The sequence below is a fragment of the Acipenser ruthenus genome, chromosome 10 (assembly GCF_902713425.1).
Source record: "Acipenser ruthenus chromosome 10, fAciRut3.2 maternal haplotype, whole genome shotgun sequence".
In the NCBI taxonomy this organism is placed as follows: Eukaryota; Metazoa; Chordata; class Actinopteri; order Acipenseriformes; family Acipenseridae; genus Acipenser; species Acipenser ruthenus.
Window position 1 is genome coordinate 8,435,108 of NC_081198.1, and position 19,656 is coordinate 8,454,763.

The 19,656-nt window shown below is 37.0% G+C and overlaps 1 protein-coding gene across 5 annotated transcripts in view; it reads right to left on the minus strand.

The window, feature by feature from the left end:
* Window positions 1-19,656, minus strand: part of tnr (tenascin R (restrictin, janusin)) — a 107,611-nt gene continuing 87,955 nt past the window's right edge. For 3 of the 5 annotated variants that reach the window (XM_034009792.3, XM_059031671.1, XM_059031673.1), the window contains 15 exons: window positions 19,116-19,301; window positions 18,523-18,612; window positions 16,450-16,713; window positions 15,138-15,404; window positions 13,544-13,663; window positions 12,995-13,138; window positions 11,673-11,792; window positions 11,276-11,419; window positions 10,342-10,472; window positions 9,454-9,586; window positions 8,961-9,112; window positions 8,291-8,387; window positions 7,064-7,225; window positions 6,428-6,591; window positions 1-5,030 (listed from right to left, as the gene is read on the minus strand). In XM_034009792.3, coding sequence (XP_033865683.2) covers window positions 4,911-5,030; window positions 6,428-6,591; window positions 7,064-7,225; window positions 8,291-8,387; window positions 8,961-9,112; window positions 9,454-9,586; window positions 10,342-10,472; window positions 11,276-11,419; window positions 11,673-11,792; window positions 12,995-13,138; window positions 13,544-13,663; window positions 15,138-15,404; window positions 16,450-16,713; window positions 18,523-18,612; window positions 19,116-19,301 — 2,294 coding nt within the window. In that variant the 3' untranslated portion in view covers window positions 1-4,910. The remainder of the gene's footprint in view (window positions 5,031-6,427; window positions 6,592-7,063; window positions 7,226-8,290; window positions 8,388-8,960; window positions 9,113-9,453; window positions 9,587-10,341; window positions 10,473-11,275; window positions 11,420-11,672; window positions 11,793-12,994; window positions 13,139-13,543; window positions 13,664-15,137; window positions 15,405-16,449; window positions 16,714-18,522; window positions 18,613-19,115; window positions 19,302-19,656) is intronic. The other 2 variants (XM_059031672.1, XM_059031674.1) reach the window with 2 other exon arrangements.

The following is a 19,656-nucleotide window of genomic DNA, read 5'->3' on the forward strand; positions in this document are numbered from 1 at the left end:
TCAATTTTAATATTTTATTATTGTGTAGAAAATGTATTAAAAAAGGGCCTATACATGTGTTAAAAGTAATTTAAACTATGCTTAACAATTTTATTTCTCGTTATCCACAGAATCATGTCAATCTATGTGTAACACACTACCCAGTTTGTGTCTTCCCTCGCAGTATATAACTGTAAGCATGTGGCAGGCAATGATTCTTGTAATTATTAATGGAAATGAAGAGCCAGAGCCATAGAGTTAAGTTATGTCTTCGTTGATCACCTGCAGTCTGAAAATAGATTATGGTTATGGGCAACCAAAACAATAAAACACACAATGTGTAACATTCTAAACCATGTTCCAATTCAGAAAATAGTTCAAACTGATTAAAACCACTGTCCCGTGGTATGGAGGCCTCACTTTCAAATGTTTAGTCATTTTACCAAAATAACTGCATTCCAAAAATCTAGATAGATAGAGATATACAGTATATAATTTAAATAAACTTCTAGATTACACAGCAAGGGTCTAGTCTAATGGTACTCAACTCTGGCCCTCGAGATATAATCCAGTCCAGGTTTTTACTCCAAGCAGGTTCTCTGCTTAATTGAAGCTGCTAAGAGGCGATTAACTAATTTAGGACCTGGTTGGGATAAAGACCAGGACTGGAATAGATCTCAAGGGCCAGAGTTGAGTATCACTGCTCTAGTCTATGCAGGAAATAGCACAGAATATTAAGAAATGCAACAAACCCACCCTACATATACATTCTTAACTTGCTATGGCTGGAGTCTGTGCTGCATCTGCCCTTGCCAAGTCTCCTCAAGGCTTTAATGTACCATAAACTTTGATAGGCAATCATAATAAATGAACCCGGTCTATAAACTTTCCCTTGGATGTCAAGCATTGAGCCTTGCAGAACCCTTGCAAGTGTAAAATAAAAACGAATGTACGCACATCCCTACACAGTTTCTGTAATGCAAAAATTAAGGTCACTGCAATTCCTCTTTCATAAAGGATTATGGAACAAAAGTGAGTGCAATTGCTGTGTGACTTTAATGTTCTTAATATACTGTAACTTGTATGCCTCTTGACCCGGCCACTCTTTAAAAAAAAAAAAAAAATCTTTAATCTCAGTAGGTTTTCTTGTAGATCATTACGGTAGCTTATGCTTTAGTAGGAAACCCCAGCAAATGGTAGAAACGTCAGAAAAAGACCATGCTTATCTATTCCTCTTAACAGAACTCTTTAAGGAATGAGATCATTTTGTTTCAGTTGTACTGTTTCTTGTCAAAGTTAGATTTTTCAAGGCAGCTTATGACACTGCAATAGTGACATATGTGATCAATTAAAACAATTACGATACAGGTCAAAAAAGTATAACGTCTCTCTATGGCTTTGCTCTCACTGAAAATTACCTTTGTTTCCAATTTCAAGAGACTGGCACAAAGCATTGTTGGTCCAGCAGAGTGGAAGTCACAAAAAACTGTATATGTTGCAGTGCAAATTTAAAATGCTGGTGTTGTCATTGACCTTCTTGATTCTGACTCATTCTGAAAACAGAAAATTATATAGAAGCTGATTGTTTCGTATGCTAAACATATATGCTAAATATATTAAAATCTGTTTAAAAAATGTATAGTCCTTTGTCCCCTCTCCCGTCAAGAAACATGTTTAATCTAGTTTGGCTTAAAAAACTAACTGAACTAAGTGAACTAGCATCACAACCAGCTGTAGACCAGCGAGTAAGGTTTGCAAAGACACAGGACCACTAATGCTTTGTGCGGGTAATAAAAACACAAAATCAACAAATAACCTCAGAAACACCAAGAATGATTTTTTTTTTTTTTTTTTTTAAGTCATAGTAAGGTACAATGTCACAGTAGGTGATTCACAAGATAAAAGCAGAATTAGGTCTCTCATGATACATAGTTTAGCCTCAGAAGTTATTAGATATTTGGCAGAAAGGGAGACAAAAGAGCTCATACTGTATCATGATTCCCCTCAAACAGTATTTAAAGATACATTTACTTTCACAGCTAACAGAAGGCAAGCCTATTTTAAAAGCAGAAGAGCGACAGACTAGTATTAAAAAAAGTACAATCCATTCTATGTTGGCCCCCCACACTTCTGCAATTAACCAAGAAGTATTAATGGCACTGGCTCTAGTTTCTAATATATAGAGGCCTATTACTGATCATTTACAGTTGGGGGTAGCCAAGCGTGTTGTCAAAATCCTGTCCCACAAAGGTGCCATTAGGTCAGGGCAGTGACTGGTATCTTTAGTGGTTTGTGGTTGATTCATTTAGAAGTAAACCAAATCCTTAGTCAAACATGAATGATAACATCCTGGGTGGTTAATAACCTAGTCAAGTTCCAGAGGCTGAAAGATTTGGGAATATCAGACAGTCAGATGCTCATGGAATAATCTATTGTACATTATTTATGACCACCTCAGGAGTATCTGTAGGAGGTCCAGGCTAGAAAACATTTAAGCCCTCAATTCTCTGTGGGAAGGTGGCATTGTACAACATCACCACGCATGTATACATTTGTAAGTGGCTAACTGTACACTTGACAGGTGTGGGTCAGTGTCTTTATTGTATTGTCCCTTAACATTTGCCATGGTAAATTTGCACAGTAATTTTAAAGGTCCCCATGCTTTCTCCATGCTTACACTATACTATACATTTACTTGACTTTACCATGTCTTATACTGTGCCATGCTGCACTGTAATTTTGCTTGCTTTACCATGCTCTCACAATGCATTTACTATAGTTTACTACACTTTGCTATGCTTTTACCATATTCATCTTTTGTAAGGAATGTTGTTAAGCCAGAAGAGCCTTAGCTCTATGAGAGTTTCTGCCTCATATTTTTGGAAGGCTGATGAGGAGGTTTGGTGAGTCTAAATAACCACCCAACACCCTGCTAGTGACACCCCTTCTAGAGAAGCAAACACCACACAATAGAGACTTTAGGTGTGGAACGTTGATTAGCTGTCTAAATGGCCTCAATAAAGAACATTCCTTATACTTGTAACAACATTCTGACTACTCTTACAGTACATAGAACAGTGTCCATGAAGCATACGTGTGACAGATTTGCATAGGATTGCCATGTATTTACTGACATGTTAATGCTATATCAATATGTCCCATCAAATGAATAAAGGCCTATTTTAACTATGTAAGCAAAACAATAAACATCAAGAACAAAAATTAATAAAATACAGTACAAGGACATCTCCCATCCTTAAGATGTACAGTAGTTTATAATCATTAACCTTAAGTGACGGGAGACCAAATATTTCAGTGTTAGGATACAGAAAGGTTATTGGTCCACATGGAATAAGAAGTGTTTTTTTTCCTAAAGTCCTGATCACATTATTCACATTGGAGGGTTCCTCCCCATCCTTAAAGAATAGGACAAGGGGAAGGGAGAGATTGCGAAGAAGCAGAGACAGTGAATGTTGCATTGGTGAGCCAGAGTGCTTAGGGTACAAACCATGAGCAGGCACTGTTTTGGGGGACAATGTTCTTGTTCTTCCCCCTATTAGGCAATATAGAAACTAGAGACCAAAAATTGTGAAAATATACGTACTTTTCTATATAAATTAGGTACCAAAGCATAAGCTTTTGGTAATTTTACATTGTCCTAAAAGCTAAAATGGCCAAATGAAGTTAGTAATAACAAGCAGTGTGTTTGTTTTTCCTGCTATGTCCAATTTAATATTCATTAGCCAATTAAAATTACCTCAACCGACCTCATTTCTAATTTCACAATTGAGCAAATTTAGCTTCAAGACAATTCATTTTTACAGTAGTCTACTGTAATGCTGCATCAAGCGGCTGGTCCCTGGATATCTATCAAAACATACTTTTTTAATATTCATGGCATTTTTAACACTGTGTTGTTTTTCCTTGTTTCGATTGCAAATCTTTGGTTTTGTGCCAGTCGTCACCATGCAAATAAAAGTATAAAAAATACATTTAAAACAGAAAAGAACGTTCGTACGGGGAAATGAACCTTTGTTTTTAACCAGCCCCAGGGTGGAAAATCTCAAGGCTTCCAAATCCAGTTGTGAGGGGGCAGTGCTCTATAGTTATTGTGTGTATATGATGTCTACTTGAAAACCTCACTTAAAAATTATGAAATATGAAAACAAAACAAATATCATAAGGTTCACATAGCTATACAACTATACAGATAAAATGGTACTTTCAATTGACTGGCTTTACTTTTTTACAAAACAAAAGTATCTGTGTATTTACAAGCCAAACCATCCTTCCTACAAGTAGGGCTATTTCTTACACTTACAGCTTCCCCCTCCCCATTCTTCAAACAATGATGCAATCTATTTAGTTGAATGTCTTCAAACAAATAAATACATAAATAAATGCAAGCTAAAGCTATACTACTGTAGATTGGTTGCTGTAATAATGTAGTGTTTAGTTAGTATTATTGTTATTTTGTCCAATACATTGATGGTGTAATCAATCAAAAATAAAACACATAAAAAGTAATGCAAATGCTAAGGCCTTTTTTTTTGTATGGACATAATATTTAAATTATCAGAAAAAGGAAAGATACAGTCCATAAAGCAATGTTAATGACTCTTTTTTAGAAATCACTATGGTTTTAGTGGAGATATTACATTAACAGCCAACTCACCCCCAATAACCACTGTGCCTCGCTATAATTAATACACATATACGTGCTGTACAAGTCATCTATAGGCACCCCGATATATTGTGAAGATAGGCACACAATAAAACACTTAATGTCGTTAAAAACTTGGTTCAGTTCCCCTTATGTGCATGTGAGCCTTTCTGTACGACCATGTGACTATTTTTTTTCTTTCTTAACGCAGAACTGCTTTCATTTTTCCCCTGCTTAGAAATAGGTAGAGCTAAGGGGTTTGCAGTGATTATAGCTTTGTGGCCCTCCTTCTTTTCCCGTTGATATTGCGATAGTTGTATGGCCGCATCTTCATCTCAATGAAGGGAATGGAGAACTCATGGCCTTTCCAGTGATACCAGTTTATCCCCTGTAAAAAAAAAAAAACAGTTGGGTTAGAATTTGTTATTAAATGTATATATCACACAGGCAGCTTGCTACTGTACTTACAGCTAAAAGAAAATTGGTCTAATGAATATACTATACATTAGGAGAACACATCTAGGCTTCTTTAATGCAAATTTTCTGTTGCTTGTATTCTTTATTAAAAGAATGTCAGTAGAAAGTAGAATATATGTTAAGGTCTAAAGTCATCATACGTGTATATCTGAAATGCAACAACATCAAATATTCTTTGTACATTAGAATACATTTCAACCACCAAGAACGGAAAATATATGTAAGCACATGCTCGTGACATAAAGTAATGGCACTTTTCTAATTAGGATGAGTGCATTTAATAAAGCTGTCATTCTCTTTTATTTTCAACAAACATTCAGTCAATTTAAAAGGGAATTATATACAAAATTTAATAATGCACACACAGATGCAAAATTACAGAACACAGCTGGAATGTAATTGCTTAAGCCCTATATGTTTATTTCATACTCTGTTCATGCCAATTGCCAGAGCAAATGTCAAGCATAGCTGTTTCAGGTTTGATCACAATTTTAAACCTAATACCTATATGCAACATCTTTTATGTAAAAACAATTCCTGCAGCTTTGATATTCAAGTAAAAATGAAGTCCACTGTTTCATTTGCTGGCTTCATACTCTACATACCATAACTTTGGAAAAAACAATTTCCCGTATAAAAAAGGTACTTTATTATTTATTATTTATTTTAAGAAACCCTCTGACATGTTTGTTTCACATCCTGCATCTTTAAGGGTGTTACTACCTTTCTAAAATATGTTTTCTGTTTTTCAAGTACAATTTGACCTCACAAAGAAGTAGAGCCATGGGAGACTGTTAAGCGAGGATAGGAGCCACCATCTGCTCCACCAGCACAGAGCAGTGGGAGCTGGTCTCTTGTACTCAAAATATCACACTATGGGGCTATTGTTGAGATTTGATATTTTTTTTTTTTTTTACTTTCCTTTGGAAGCAATAAGACTTAATTTGAACAGAGGCAGGGTATAACCTGTCTTAGATCTTTCTCGATACAAAAAGCCCAACCAGTGAGTTTTAATGCTAAATTAAAAAGCATAGAGTAGTGCCAGACTACAGTATAGCCATGGGCAGGCACTGTTCTTTCTCTTCCTTTCTCTGCAGTGAAAAGAGAAACTGGGACAGTTGGTCACCCTAGGGCATTATAGCAATGCAGGTCATCAGCAAAGGAATAAGCAGAGCGCAAAATTAATTTCTATTAGAGCAACAACATCCGCAACAGCAGGAGACACGTGAGGCTCGGGTGCAGATGTGGGACAGGCACAGACAAGGCAGACACTTTCCGTATTAAATTCCAGATCTGATTTCTACGCACCTGACTGTGTCTGGACTCTCCATATTTGCCGTTCAGGTTGGCTCGGTGGCAGTTCTTGTACCACCATGCTCCCTTGTATGACAAGGCACAGTTTGTGACGGCAATGTCATTGTCTCTGTCCTTGGTGGAGAAAGGGCGGCCCTGGTGGTAGTTCAGTGAGTCCCCTATGGGCAGAAAAGAAGCACACATATTACTGACATGTGGTATTTAATATGCGTCTGTATACCCACAGATAAACTACAAATACAATCTTGAAGATTTGTTAAAGCAATGTAAAATTACAGCAAGCCAAAATCAAACACGTTTTAGTAACTGTAATTGTACAAAGCTACTCTGCTAACATGTCAAGAGAAAATGAGAGGTTTCAAAACGTCCTGCAGGTTGTACATGCGTATCTATTTCTACATGACATTTCTATATTAGGACACCCGTTTTTAATTTGCATCGCCACGCAGATGAACCAGTAAATCCCAGAACACATTTTACCAAGATTACTTGCTTCCAAATCTCCATCATCTTCATTTTCACAGGAGAAGAAATCATGTTGGTGGATTCAGTTAAAATGCAGATAGTGAGCTGAGCTATCCAGTTCCTTCTCTGGACAAGAATTCAGTCTTTAAGAACAATGTTGCTTACCTGCAGTTCCATTGTACTCCCCTATTCTGAGTTTGTAAAGATTCCGTGCATCTCCAATGAAAAATTTATCATAGCTGGCATACACTGACTCTTGTCCATCCCGCATATCAATGCGAAGCTCATAACGACCTTGGGAAGAAACCCTGTGAATATTGTCCAGCCCTTGAAAAAAGAAATCACAGTTTAATTAAATCAGACATTTTCTGGGCGATTCATTTCAATATCTGAAATCTTAATGGGCATGGGGCACAATACAACACTATAATCTCTCTCAATTAGTGGCAGTTTAGTAAGGGTATAGTGGGTGCACATACATCCCTGAAAACCCAAAATTGGGTTAGTAAGGTCCCTCCATTCTTAAACACAAACGTAAGCTGAGTGATGTGTTGAAAATTATTCTTTGCACTTTGTAACTTGGTTGGTTTGCAGAAGGAAATGTCACAATTACATTGTAATTATACATGAATCATTGATCATTACATTGCAGTGAACTATAAACTGTATATAATACTGCAGAACCAAAGTTGCATGTTTTATTCTGTGTAGAAATATGAATTGAAGCAATGCCTTGATAAAGTTCAAAGCAACATACACCCAGCTTGTTTAAATCCCCAGCTCAACGTACAAAACATAATTTCTTTAACCACATCCTTCTTTGCAGTCTGATTTCTTGTAACTTGCTTCTCAGGGGATTTCTTTGATAACATGCTTGCAGCTTTTCCAATGTGTTATCAGTGTCAGTTCCATTTACCCTCTAAAATTGTTTAAATACCTGTTTTTTGTTTTATAATTTTCATAAAATGTAAATGAAATGCTATATGCACAGTAAAATACAGTACAAAAGTCAATATGGCCTAACTATGAATGAAGTGAATCTGTGAATTATTAAGTTATTGAAATAATGAGCACTGTATTTAACATGTTTACAATATTCTTTTCTGTGTATACCATTATATTCATTCATGACTTTAATAAAAAGAGAATCTGCTGTGGCCCTGGTCAGACTCTCTCTGCCCAGTTCTTGCTGGAGTGAGACTGCACTTTGTGATCCCAGTCTGAAGAAGAGAAGCAGTATCGATTTCAAAGCAGCCTGAAGACTCTTCTGAATCTGTGCTCGCTTGTGACAAACCATAAGAGCAGCCACAAAAAACACTTCTCACTGCTCCAGTGTCGTGCATGTCTGGTCTTAGTAGTATGGCAGGTTGCAGCTTGATTTTCTTCTCTTACCAAGCCAGAACTCATCCTCTATATTTCCAAAGCCAACTCTGTAATCACTCCACCTTCTAGAGAAATCTGTCAGACCGTTTTGCCGCCTTTGGAATACCTGAAATGCAACAATTGGAATAAATATATATATATATGTGTGTGTGTGTGTGTGTGTGTGTGTGTGTGTGTGTGTGTGTGTGTGTGCGTGTGTGTATATATATATATATATATATAATACAGTATTGACACATCAGTAATGTGTGTTTTTCTCTTTGATTGGGTTTCAATAGATAAAACTCATAGACACCAGCTAGTCTGTGTTTAGCATCTTTATGCTCTTCTCTAAACAAACAGTTCTTGTTTAAATAATGCTGTTAAATGCGTTCTTGTAACTGACCAGCTCTAGGAAGATTGTGCTTGCACCCTTTTAAAAGTTTACCACTGTATTTTTGCAGTTCCCCATATTTTTCCCATGGTTATACTATGCATTTACCATAGTTTACCCTAGTTTGCCATGTTTATTAATATGCTTTGCCATACCTCATTATGCTTTACAATACTTCTCTATGCATTAGCATTATTTCACTATGCTTTATTGCACTTTGCTTTGCTTTTACCCTGATAAACTTTTCTAAGGGTATGCAGATTTGTCTGCAGTGTGCTTGAAGGTTCCCTGCATTGCGATACTTACAATCCATCCCCCGCCATCTGTGGTCATATCGCAGTACACCTGCATTCCTTGGCTTGGGTCCCTGTTCACATAAATGGTGTAAACCCCACTCAGAGTCTCTCCGTTCAGGAGATGCTGGGCGCAGTTCTGAGGGGTGGCAAACAGACGATTTCCTGGCAAGGCAAATATGGGAATTAATGTACTGGTACTTGAAGACATTTAAAAAAGGGTAAATATCATCTATTTCCAACAGAGGTTCATGGTACAGACACTTATTTGACAATGCTATTGTATAGTTATCAGATAACTCAGCCTTGGCTGAATTTGTTTTGGAGACCTCAATAATAAACCAAAATGTGATAAGGCTTGGCAGACATTGTTTTACAACAAAGAAAACTGTTGGAAAATCATAGTAAAAATGAACAATGAAGGTGCACATTTACGAGGGTACATTTTCTAAGGGATTGTACAGATGATACTGTAGTACATTTAGTCACTGTGGATTTGTGCATACCAGTGGAGAAGACAGTGGAGACAATGGCACTGGTCTCTGATCCTCGAGCACTCTGCAGCCTCACAGTGTACTCAGTAGTTTCAGAGAGACCCTCCAGCCGGATCCATGTATCTTCAGCATCCAGGATCAACTCCTGTTTCAAAACAGAAGCATGGAAATATTAAAGAGTGTATTTGACAAGGAAGGTTTCTCTTAGTAGAGAAAGGGTACCTTATTTTATTGTGCCCCCTTGTGTCTTACACAAGAATATCATTTCCATGTTCATTAATGGATAATTTACTATTTTAACCCTTTAAAAAAAAATCAAACTGCATTCCACAATTGGTACAATAAAAACTGTATTTATATACTGTATATACCACACACACACACACACACACACACACACACACACGGTATGCTGCTTAAAATAGCAAACCAATATTAAAATAGCCCACCAAAATAAAAAAAATAATAAATACAAGACTGATAGCTATGACTTTAAATTTATTTTATGAGTTAGCTGATCTTGTGATATTGCAGAGGTTTATTGCAGAGGTTATGGCCTAATAAGTAAGCAATCAAATATTTATTGTTAAGCTATGGCACGTTAGATTTATATTATACTACAATTAATTAATTGAGAGGGAGAAAGGTGAGTTATGCAAAGATTCAGTTTTAAAGGTCAGAGTAGACTTCATTACTCAGAGTGCCCTGATCGGGATTGCTTTTCTCCCACATGTCTTTTCAGTAATACTAATATCAATTTAGAGAGAAATCCTGCAGCTCAGACTTTTCAGCAGGACTTTACGAGGTGATATACTTTTCAAATGAAGTCAAACCTTAACCACCAGCCTACTACAACAAGGATTTTAAACAGTAGGGGACTCTACTACTTTAAATACTTGCCTTTTTGCTGCCGTCCCCGGACTTGTATGTGAGCAGGTAGTTGTCGATATCTGCGATGGGTGGCTGCCAGGAGATGAGGGCACTCCTGTGGGTGGTCTCACTGGCTGTCAGGTTCTGAGGCGCATCCATAGCTGCAGAGAATAAAGGATTCAGCTGTGTCAGTCACTCAGTCACACTGCCAGACAGAGACAGGACCAATCCATCTTCTGTCAGGTTTTCAGGAGAAGTCACTCACAATTGCTGATGACTTCTCAACATGTCAGAAACACACCGAGTACAGGCGGTGAAAATGCCAAGGTTGTAACAGATCAAAAAGAAATGCATCTTATTCCTTTTAGTTTGCCTGATAAAACTTTGTGGACTCTTTACGTGTGCATGTTTGTTTTTATAGATATATAGATACCCATATTTTTTGCATTACTATACTTGCATTCACAGCACATTTTAAATGCTTTTTAAAAGTGAGAAAAAAAAATACATATTTGTTAATTCAGTTTGTTATTGTTTATAATAAACTGCTTTCATTTGAATGACTTATTTGCTAGCCTTTTAAAACATTTTTTACCTTTTACACTGCAGCTGTATATGGTTCAGCTTATCAGTTGTTTAGATTTACATGTTTAGTTTAAATTAAAGTTCTGATTCAGCTCTCACACCTCTCTGGTTATAGGGAGGGTTTTTAATGATACCTCTCCTCCACTTATATTTATACTCAATTGGAATACCGTTTCTGCACAATTTCATGAGCCAAGAAGACGTAAGTGTTGCTGATATTAAAAACTTGTATAGTGTTAGTCCATTTTAAACAAAAAATAATGACTTTCTCAATGAAGGAGACCAAACTGAAAATCTAAACTTCCTGAACCCATGCTACACTGAAATGTAAGTTAGACAGCACCATAATGCAAGTGTCCATTACCAAAATAATACTTACGTGTTATAAAGTTGGCATTGATAGTGCCACTGGTGAGTGGTCCCTTAGTAGCATACATGGCGGCGGAATAGCTAGTGCTTGGTATGAGATTGGTAAGCTTGTACTCCTGACTGGTGCCATCTACCAGTATGGTATCAGCTGCTGCTAAAATAAAAAAATAAAAAAACATGCATGGAAGTGAGAAATGTGTCCATACTAATCCCAGCCTGTTCACACGTGACTTGAATTGCACATAGAAAAATTTTAATCACAAAACTTTAAAACAAATTGAAGCTTTCTATATCTATATTTACTATAATTACAATTTAGAATCGACCAATCACTTTTACTATGGCTTCTGTATATTTGTTTCTAGTTTTTTTTATTAAGTTGTTCTTCAGAGCTAGGTTCCTCCTACCCTGGTAATGTGTCAGAATCAGAATATAGTTGTCCACACTGGAGAGGGGCTGTTGCCACTGAAGAACAGCTTCTGTCGCAGTGACGTTCATAGCAACCAATCCTAGAGGGCTGTCCATAGCTGGAACAGAGGTGAGATAATATTGACTGTGAAAAGAGAATTTAATCAATGCACATACACACTGCATGGTTTTCAAAGTGGGCAAATGAAGAACTAGGTAGCAAAGTTTTTTTGATTTATACCACTGACAGTGAGTGTTTAATAGTTATCGATGATTCAGTTCAGTTCTCTGGAGGCTTTTCTAGATATCTTTACGACATGTTTGACTACTGAAAAAAACAAGTTAATGATGAAACATTATGTATTTTTCAAGTTTCTGGTACAACATGGAGGTTTTTTTAATTCATTTTAGTAGATGTAAGGTATTGAATGTTCCGTAGGGGGCAGTGGTATACTATACTTATGTTTAGTTTTGAGTGTATTCCTTTGTGCTTTTGTTTGGTTAATTGGTTCAGTGGTTAAAGCAGAGGTCTGAGATCCAAGATATCCTGGGATGAAATCCAAGCTTGTTAGAGGAAATACCTGGTCTTAACTGGTAAACAGAAATTACACTACAGGTTCACGTGGAATAAGAAATCACAGGAGCATTAACTTCTGTCAGTGCCCTGTGGGGATGCAGTCCTTAATCCTATTAAGCACAAAAGTGGGGATCTCAATCCTACATTTGCGCCATATTAAAATACATTAACAAATAAAACAGGGTTTTTAGGTGATAAGTAACCTAAAGCAGCAATGATAGAATTTAAAGATCTTAAATACATGTTGTTTTGCAATCAATATTAATAAAGCTGATATGATTTGGAACTCATTATTTGCTGTTCGATATTACTACACAAGAAAGCAGAAAACAGATTGAACTGGGGAACCGAGATATCAATGGACTTCAGTATATTAAACGTATTATATTAAAACTGATTGTTATTATTATTATTGTTAGTACTAGTAGTAGTAGCAGTAGTTGTAATAGCATTAAACTATTAATATTATGTTAACTTCCTAATAACTTTGCTACAACGTATTACTTTTTAGGTGGCTTTAAATTATTGCTTTATTTTTCCATTTAAATTCAATTAGCAGCTCATGTGGAACTGAGAATATCTATATCTAATTAAACCACTTTCACGCCTTTGCTTAATTACTTTAAAAGTAATTTAAACCTTTGTTCAAAAATGCATCATTTCCGTAAAATAGCGATGGTATAAAATCCACATGCTTCACTAGCACTGTTGCTGTGTGTTGAATGTAAATGTAAAACCCCAGACCTGTGTGCACAGTGCTATTGATGAGCTCGCTCTCCAGGCCCCCCTTCACTGCATTCAGGTTGATCTCGTACTCCGTGGCTGGCTTCAGGTTGCTCAGGGTGTAGTCAGTCACGTGATTGTCAATCACCACGCTGTCCACTCTCCCTATGGCAACCAACAGGAAGAAACTGTAAGACTGCTAGAGAAATGTCTATCAGGCAAGCCCCAAGCACCAGTACAGGACAGAACACTCAACTTCACGCAAGGAAAGGATCAAAAACTCAACCGCAGCCATCAGACAGTATCTGAGGACAATGGGGTTGAGCCAATGGACTGACCAGCTCACCAGAACTATTGCAAATGTATGGTCCATTCAAACCACTTACATGCTCAGATAGAAATGGGCATCTTAGGGTCTTTTCATGTAAAAAAAAAAAAAAAAAAACTTACAACAGTAGCTCATTGCAAAAATCATAATAATAATAAAACATTGAAAAAAAATCTGTCTCAGATAGAAAGAAAGAAAGAAAGAAAGAAAGAAAGAAAGAAAGATAGAAAGAAATTAAGAACCTTGAGCTGTCTCGTAGGACATCTTGTAGTAATCAAATGGCGCTATTGGGGGGACCCAGGACACTGTCACAGAGTCTTCAGTGACGTTGGATACAGTTATTTCCCTTGGAGGGTCCATCCCTACATGGGGAGAAAAGGATCAACTCACAACCACACTTCTTCTTCACAGAAGCAAAGTGGACACCTGAAATGAGCTGCACGGGAACAAATAAGCAGGCTTTTCTTTGAACACTCACGAGATGATGGATGAAACTAAACCCTTACAGTACTTGCAATCTGATTCATAATTCATGTCACCATTGCTATCCAAGTATAGCACTGCGTTTTCTTTAGAGACCTGATATTTTTGCATATAGGTGCTGTGTAGACAATTGTGTAGAGTTTACAAACAATGTATATGTTTGTTTGCTGTAGTACTGCATGGTTTATACTACAATATTGTATGCTCATAAAATGTGGTAAAACTAGAGCAAATAAATGTACCACAACTTTGGATAACCTTTTTTTTCTACTAAATGGATACCCCGTGTCCCCCTCCCCTTAATCCACAATTAAGAACATAATGACATTTAATAGTACATTTTTTTTTATTTACCACTCTCTTACATTTGCTTTTATGATAGCTTGCTTGCAAATATGAAAATGTGATTGAGAGGTTTCTGGTAACTATAGTTAATATAACTATGTCTTTGAATTTTATTTGTATGTTGTAAAGTTTTTAAATGGGTTGTTATAGCCATAGTTTCCTATTCTTATCATAGATTTGCATGAGTACTGTATCTCTGTTTCTAATCTGAATGTCATTGTTCTGCCCTTTATGCATGCGTTCTTGAAAAGTGTTTGGAACTGCTGGTGAATTTTTTTTAAAGGAAGGGATTAAGTGATGCACTATATTAGATTAGATTACAATTCATCAATGTTGTCATAAGATAATTGAGAACTGAGAAATAATATTACAGTGTTATAAAAAACAAAACACCTCAAATATTATTGGGGTGCAATGCAGTAGTTTAGACACAGTGGGGGTCAGTCCAATTGATCTAAATGGTGGTGGATATAAATAACATCTCTGATTCAATTATTTAGCCCAGCGTACTCAAACTCCAGCAAATAGCCTTTATAAAAATGCTGATAAAAAAAGCAAATAAAAAAAAGAAACAGAAACAATGTTAGGGATTTTTACGTAACAAATGAAAATGTAAAAGTTAATAATAAGTAAAAATATAAATAAATCTCTGAACAAGCACCATGTCAATTCTGTTGATGGGTGGATGTAAAGGCAGAAAGCCTTAGGCAAAGAGTATTATGCAGGTGGTTTTGTACACATTTAAGAGCAAATAAAAACAGTCAGCCCATTCTGTTCAAAACTGTAAAGGGCTAATTCAAAAATCCAATGCTGCAGCTACATACTGACCCCAGTCTTGCATCCTTTATTAGATTTTGGAATCTCTTTAGAATTAAAGCTATATGTTTGCCATTTTCCAGGGTATAATTGTTGGTTAAAAGTCAATTGGGAATTCATAAATATACAAATACTTTAAAGTAAATGTTTGTACTAAAGCATCTGCATATCGTTTTGTGTTTGGTGGAGTACCTGTGGTTATTGAACCCACTACAGGTTCAAATTTTACAGTCCCTTGTATGGTGACCAGGGTAACAATATACTCTGTGGAGGGCTGCAGGCCAGCGAGGGTTGCTTGTGTCTTAGAGCCATCCAGGGTGACCTGCAAGGTATTGTCTTGGTCCTGTGGATTGTAGTTAAGGATAAACATGTCGGCTGGTGGGGCAGGGGCACTCCAGGCCACCGTCACTGTGTAGGAAGTGATGTCGGAAAAGTACAGTTGTGTGACGGGCCGGAATCCTGGAACCCAAAGCGCTTCGTCAAGAACAATACTGGCAACAATATATGCAGCATTGGTGAGAAATCTTGCAGTTATTCTCAGCACTGAAAAAACAGTATAGTCATTCTTTTTTGGCAGCATGAAAGGCAATGAGCAGTTCAGAAGCAATGTGGAACAATATGGAGGACAAGAGAGACAGAACTTCCCAGAAGTCATCTTTGTTCCACTATTTATGAGCAATGAATTCTATTATATAAGCAATGAACTCCAGCTAAAAAAGAGTTTTAAGCTAAGATGACAGCTGAGACAGTGCCTAAAGCTTAGGAAGTTCAAGAATGTCCAACAGCAGGTGGGGCTTGACATGAATTCCGTTCACCAGTAACATTCCCAAACAAAGAGATGGAGAAGAAGAAGGGGGTGGAAATGCTGCATAAGTAAAAGACATGACATGACATCTTTGATAGCAGCAGTATATGGACCAAGGAAGTAGAGCAAGATGAGGATGTCAGAAGAACATAAAATGCGATGCTAGGTAGAAAGAAGAAAGCTGCATGAATGGTGCAAGAGATGAATTTGTGTACAACAACAGCACTGCTTAACAAATAAGCAAGTTCATAAATTAACATATAAAACAGTATTGTGAAAAGGGCAAACATCAGGTATACTGCAATACACAACCAGAATTGCATTTTGCAGCCTCAGCAGCCACATGTTTCAATCTGCTGCACTCATACTCTAAAGCTGTGCTCAGCTAGAGTGTCCATAATATAGGCATCGGTGTCTCTGGGGACATCATTTTTCAGATTTTTTGTAGATGGGATTTTGTGTATTTTAAATAGTACATGGAATGAAATCAAAGAAGCTAATGTGAAATAACTGTGATTAAAGGCATTCATTATGTAGAACGTTTAGGTAATTCCTGGTAAATAGTTACATAACTCTCCATGAAAACACAAAGTGTTTCTAAGAGAATATGTAGTTATTAGTGTTACTGTATAAGTATATGTGTAGGAATCCAGATATTCAAATAGGTCTGGCAAGGTTGTCACAAAGGGCAATCTGTACCTGTGAATGCATCAATGGTAGCAGCAGCGCTCTGCTGTCTGCCTCTCTGTGATGTCACCGATATGGTGTACTCTGTCCCAGGCTCCAGGTCAGTCAGAGTGACCATAGACACATCCTTGGGGACGGTCACTTCAGACGCCACACCAGTGGATGTAGTGTAAGTCACTCGGTAGTGGTTGATGGGGCCTTGGACCTTCCCCCAGAGCAGGGAGATGGTATTGTCTGTGGAGGCTGTCACCGTCAAATCCGTGGGGCAATCAAGACCTGCATAGACAAGCTGAATCACACTGGCTGGAAAAAATGCAATTTATTTACACAACCCTTGTTGTCCTGTTGTCTTTGTGTGACAGGTTTCCCCTTGTACAGTACTCTAGTTTTGGTGAAAATTCCTTGTTTAAAAACACACACACAGTATCAACTTGTAGAGTAAAAATGTATTGGTAGTCATATGAAAGAAAATGTGTAGTCATATGAAAGAAAATGTGTTTGCATCCAATTCAAAACCCTTCTACTCGCCTATCGCTGTCTTGACCTTTCTGCTCCCTCCTATCTCATTTCTCCCTAGACCCCCTCTTGCCCCCTCCGCTCCTCCACCTTTGGCAGACTAGCTGTAACTCCCCTCCGCTCCCCTGCCTCCAGAGCCCGCTCTTTCACCACCCTTGCCCCTCAGTGGTGGAACAACCTACCCACGGATATCATAACTGCTCAGTCCCTGACCACCTTCCGTCGCCTCTTCAAGACACACCTGTTCAAACAGCATCTGTAAACCTCAACTCTCAACTATACTGGACTATATGGCACCCAATTGTACCAGTTCTTGCATCAGCTTGTACCTGCACTGAATTGCTCCGTACCTTGCCACATTCAACTACTGCTCCTAACTATAACTGTATCTTGTATTTATAGGTAACCATACTCATGTTTTTTGTATTTGCTCTTATTGGGAAATCATTCACATCCATTTATCATATTTACTGTTCTTACTGGACTTCACATATAAGCAAATATTTACTGGAAGTTATAACTGCTGTTAGTCAAACTTGCTCTTACCTATACCTTACTGTATTCTTTATCTTGCTCTTACTTAAATAATAATAATAATAATAATAATAATAATAATAATAATAATAATAATAATAATAATAATAATAATAATAAACTAGTTAAACTAGGTGACTTTGGCCTAAGTAGAGTTGCTAAGGCAACTTAGGCTAAGAATGATTTAAGTGATAAAACATGTGCAAGAAATCTATGGGGATGGAGAACATGTGGTAAACAATGAACCACAGCAACCTTGTAAAAGCGAGAAGTTTGTGGTTGGTTGCACTGGGGTGGAGTAACTGCTGAATAACTAAAATCTATTATAATTAGTAACATAACAGAAACAAACTGTAGTCACATATGCTCTGAGCCTACAAGAGAATACATGCCAGGCATAGAGGCATACAGAGACAGAGAAGCTCCCAATACCTCCAGACCATCGGGACCATCAGTGTAGCATCTGAGGCTGTCGCTCTAAGGGTTGAGGTAATCTGAACAATTGCCTATCTCTGTTAATACAGGTATTGTATTGTATCTTAACAATAATGTTCAATGTAGAATGTAATGTAGGTATTTAGAATTAATAAATGGTAAACATTGTTAAAATCTGAAACATGGTCTAGTCTCATCCTTATATCGTGACAAAGAAGTTAATTCCATGTTTACCTTAATTCACAAACCTTAACTGTGAATTGTGGCCCAAACATCATGGTAGAACCCCATTCCATTTTCATAACTGGACATATTTGAAGCCCTCAAGGCAACAGCATGTTAACTCGTATTATATTTGGCAGTTTTTAATATAAAAATTGAATGAATGTGCATATTTAATAAATGTTTGATACATGGCAAGGATTTGTTTTAAGGCTAGATTTGGTAACATATGCATACAATGTTCTGGTTTGAGACAAGAAACCATTTCTGAAAATATGAGGGTGGAATATATGCTGTTCATTAAAAGGTGCTCAATGAAGACAGAATAATTATATCATAACACTTAACACGCAATTCATCACAACTTATATGACTTACCAGTTCTGGCATTCATGGTTGCTGGAGCACTTTGATTGCTGCCTAAAGTTGCTGATATTCCAATGCCATACTCTGTACCTGGCACCAGATCTGGAGGTAAAATAATATTAAATAATTTACCATAATCAAAAAAAAAAAAAAAATGCCACATGATTACAATGTGTAGTTCTTGCAGGAATGCCCACCCATCCAAAAGGCTTATAGGACAAGCTATGCTAGTTTACCATTTTGTTATGGAATGTTTGGAGGTATGAAATGAGACTGAATAAATTCTTATGTGCTGTGCAATCTCAAATAAAAATATGCTGAAGAGACCTCATTGACAAATTATTGAGTTTTAAAAAAAGACCTTCTTCCTCTGTCCCCTTTGTAATTGTTCAGTACAAATCATTATTTTAACAAAAATCAATTCAATTAAATCTTTTTTTTTTAAGTTTTAGTTCTAAAGACGGATGAAGAACGCTCTGCAAACTAATAGACATGTCTCCCTGTTTGGATTGTGTTTGCAATAATCAAAGTGTGTTCCTAAACTGTATTCTGTACACTAAATAAGGGCCATGGTAAACGGGCCCTAGGGTGTACAATATACCCACCTGTCAGTGTAGCCCTGGTGGTAAGCCCGTCATTCCTTGGCACAATGACATCATGATACTGGTCTCCAGAAAGTGTGCTGTACACCACCTTGTAACTCTCCACCTCAGCCTTGCTGTTGTCCCACTCCAGTTCCAGAGTCCCGGAACTCTTGGAGACCACTTGCAGGTTCTTTGGAGCATCGATTTCTGAGAACACAAAGAAAACACTACAGAAATCTTTGCTTAGATGACTGCACTGATTTTGTTTTTTATTAAAGGATGAGACAGGATTCCTCACCTACAAATCCAAACGCAAGCTCTGTTTGGTTAAAGAAAATCTACATTTTAATTTCACAGCCACTGAATAATTTACTGTTGTCTGTTACAGGATTGTGCAAATAGTTTAACAGAAATAGTGTTTTGGTGTATCCTCAGTTCTCAGACATATTCATTATGATGCTTCATTCTGTACAAGATACCGTAAACACATTTATACCAGTGACTTTCAAGAAATTGTTGTATTGCGTAGTAGACACTATATTGAACAATTAGCGACCATTTA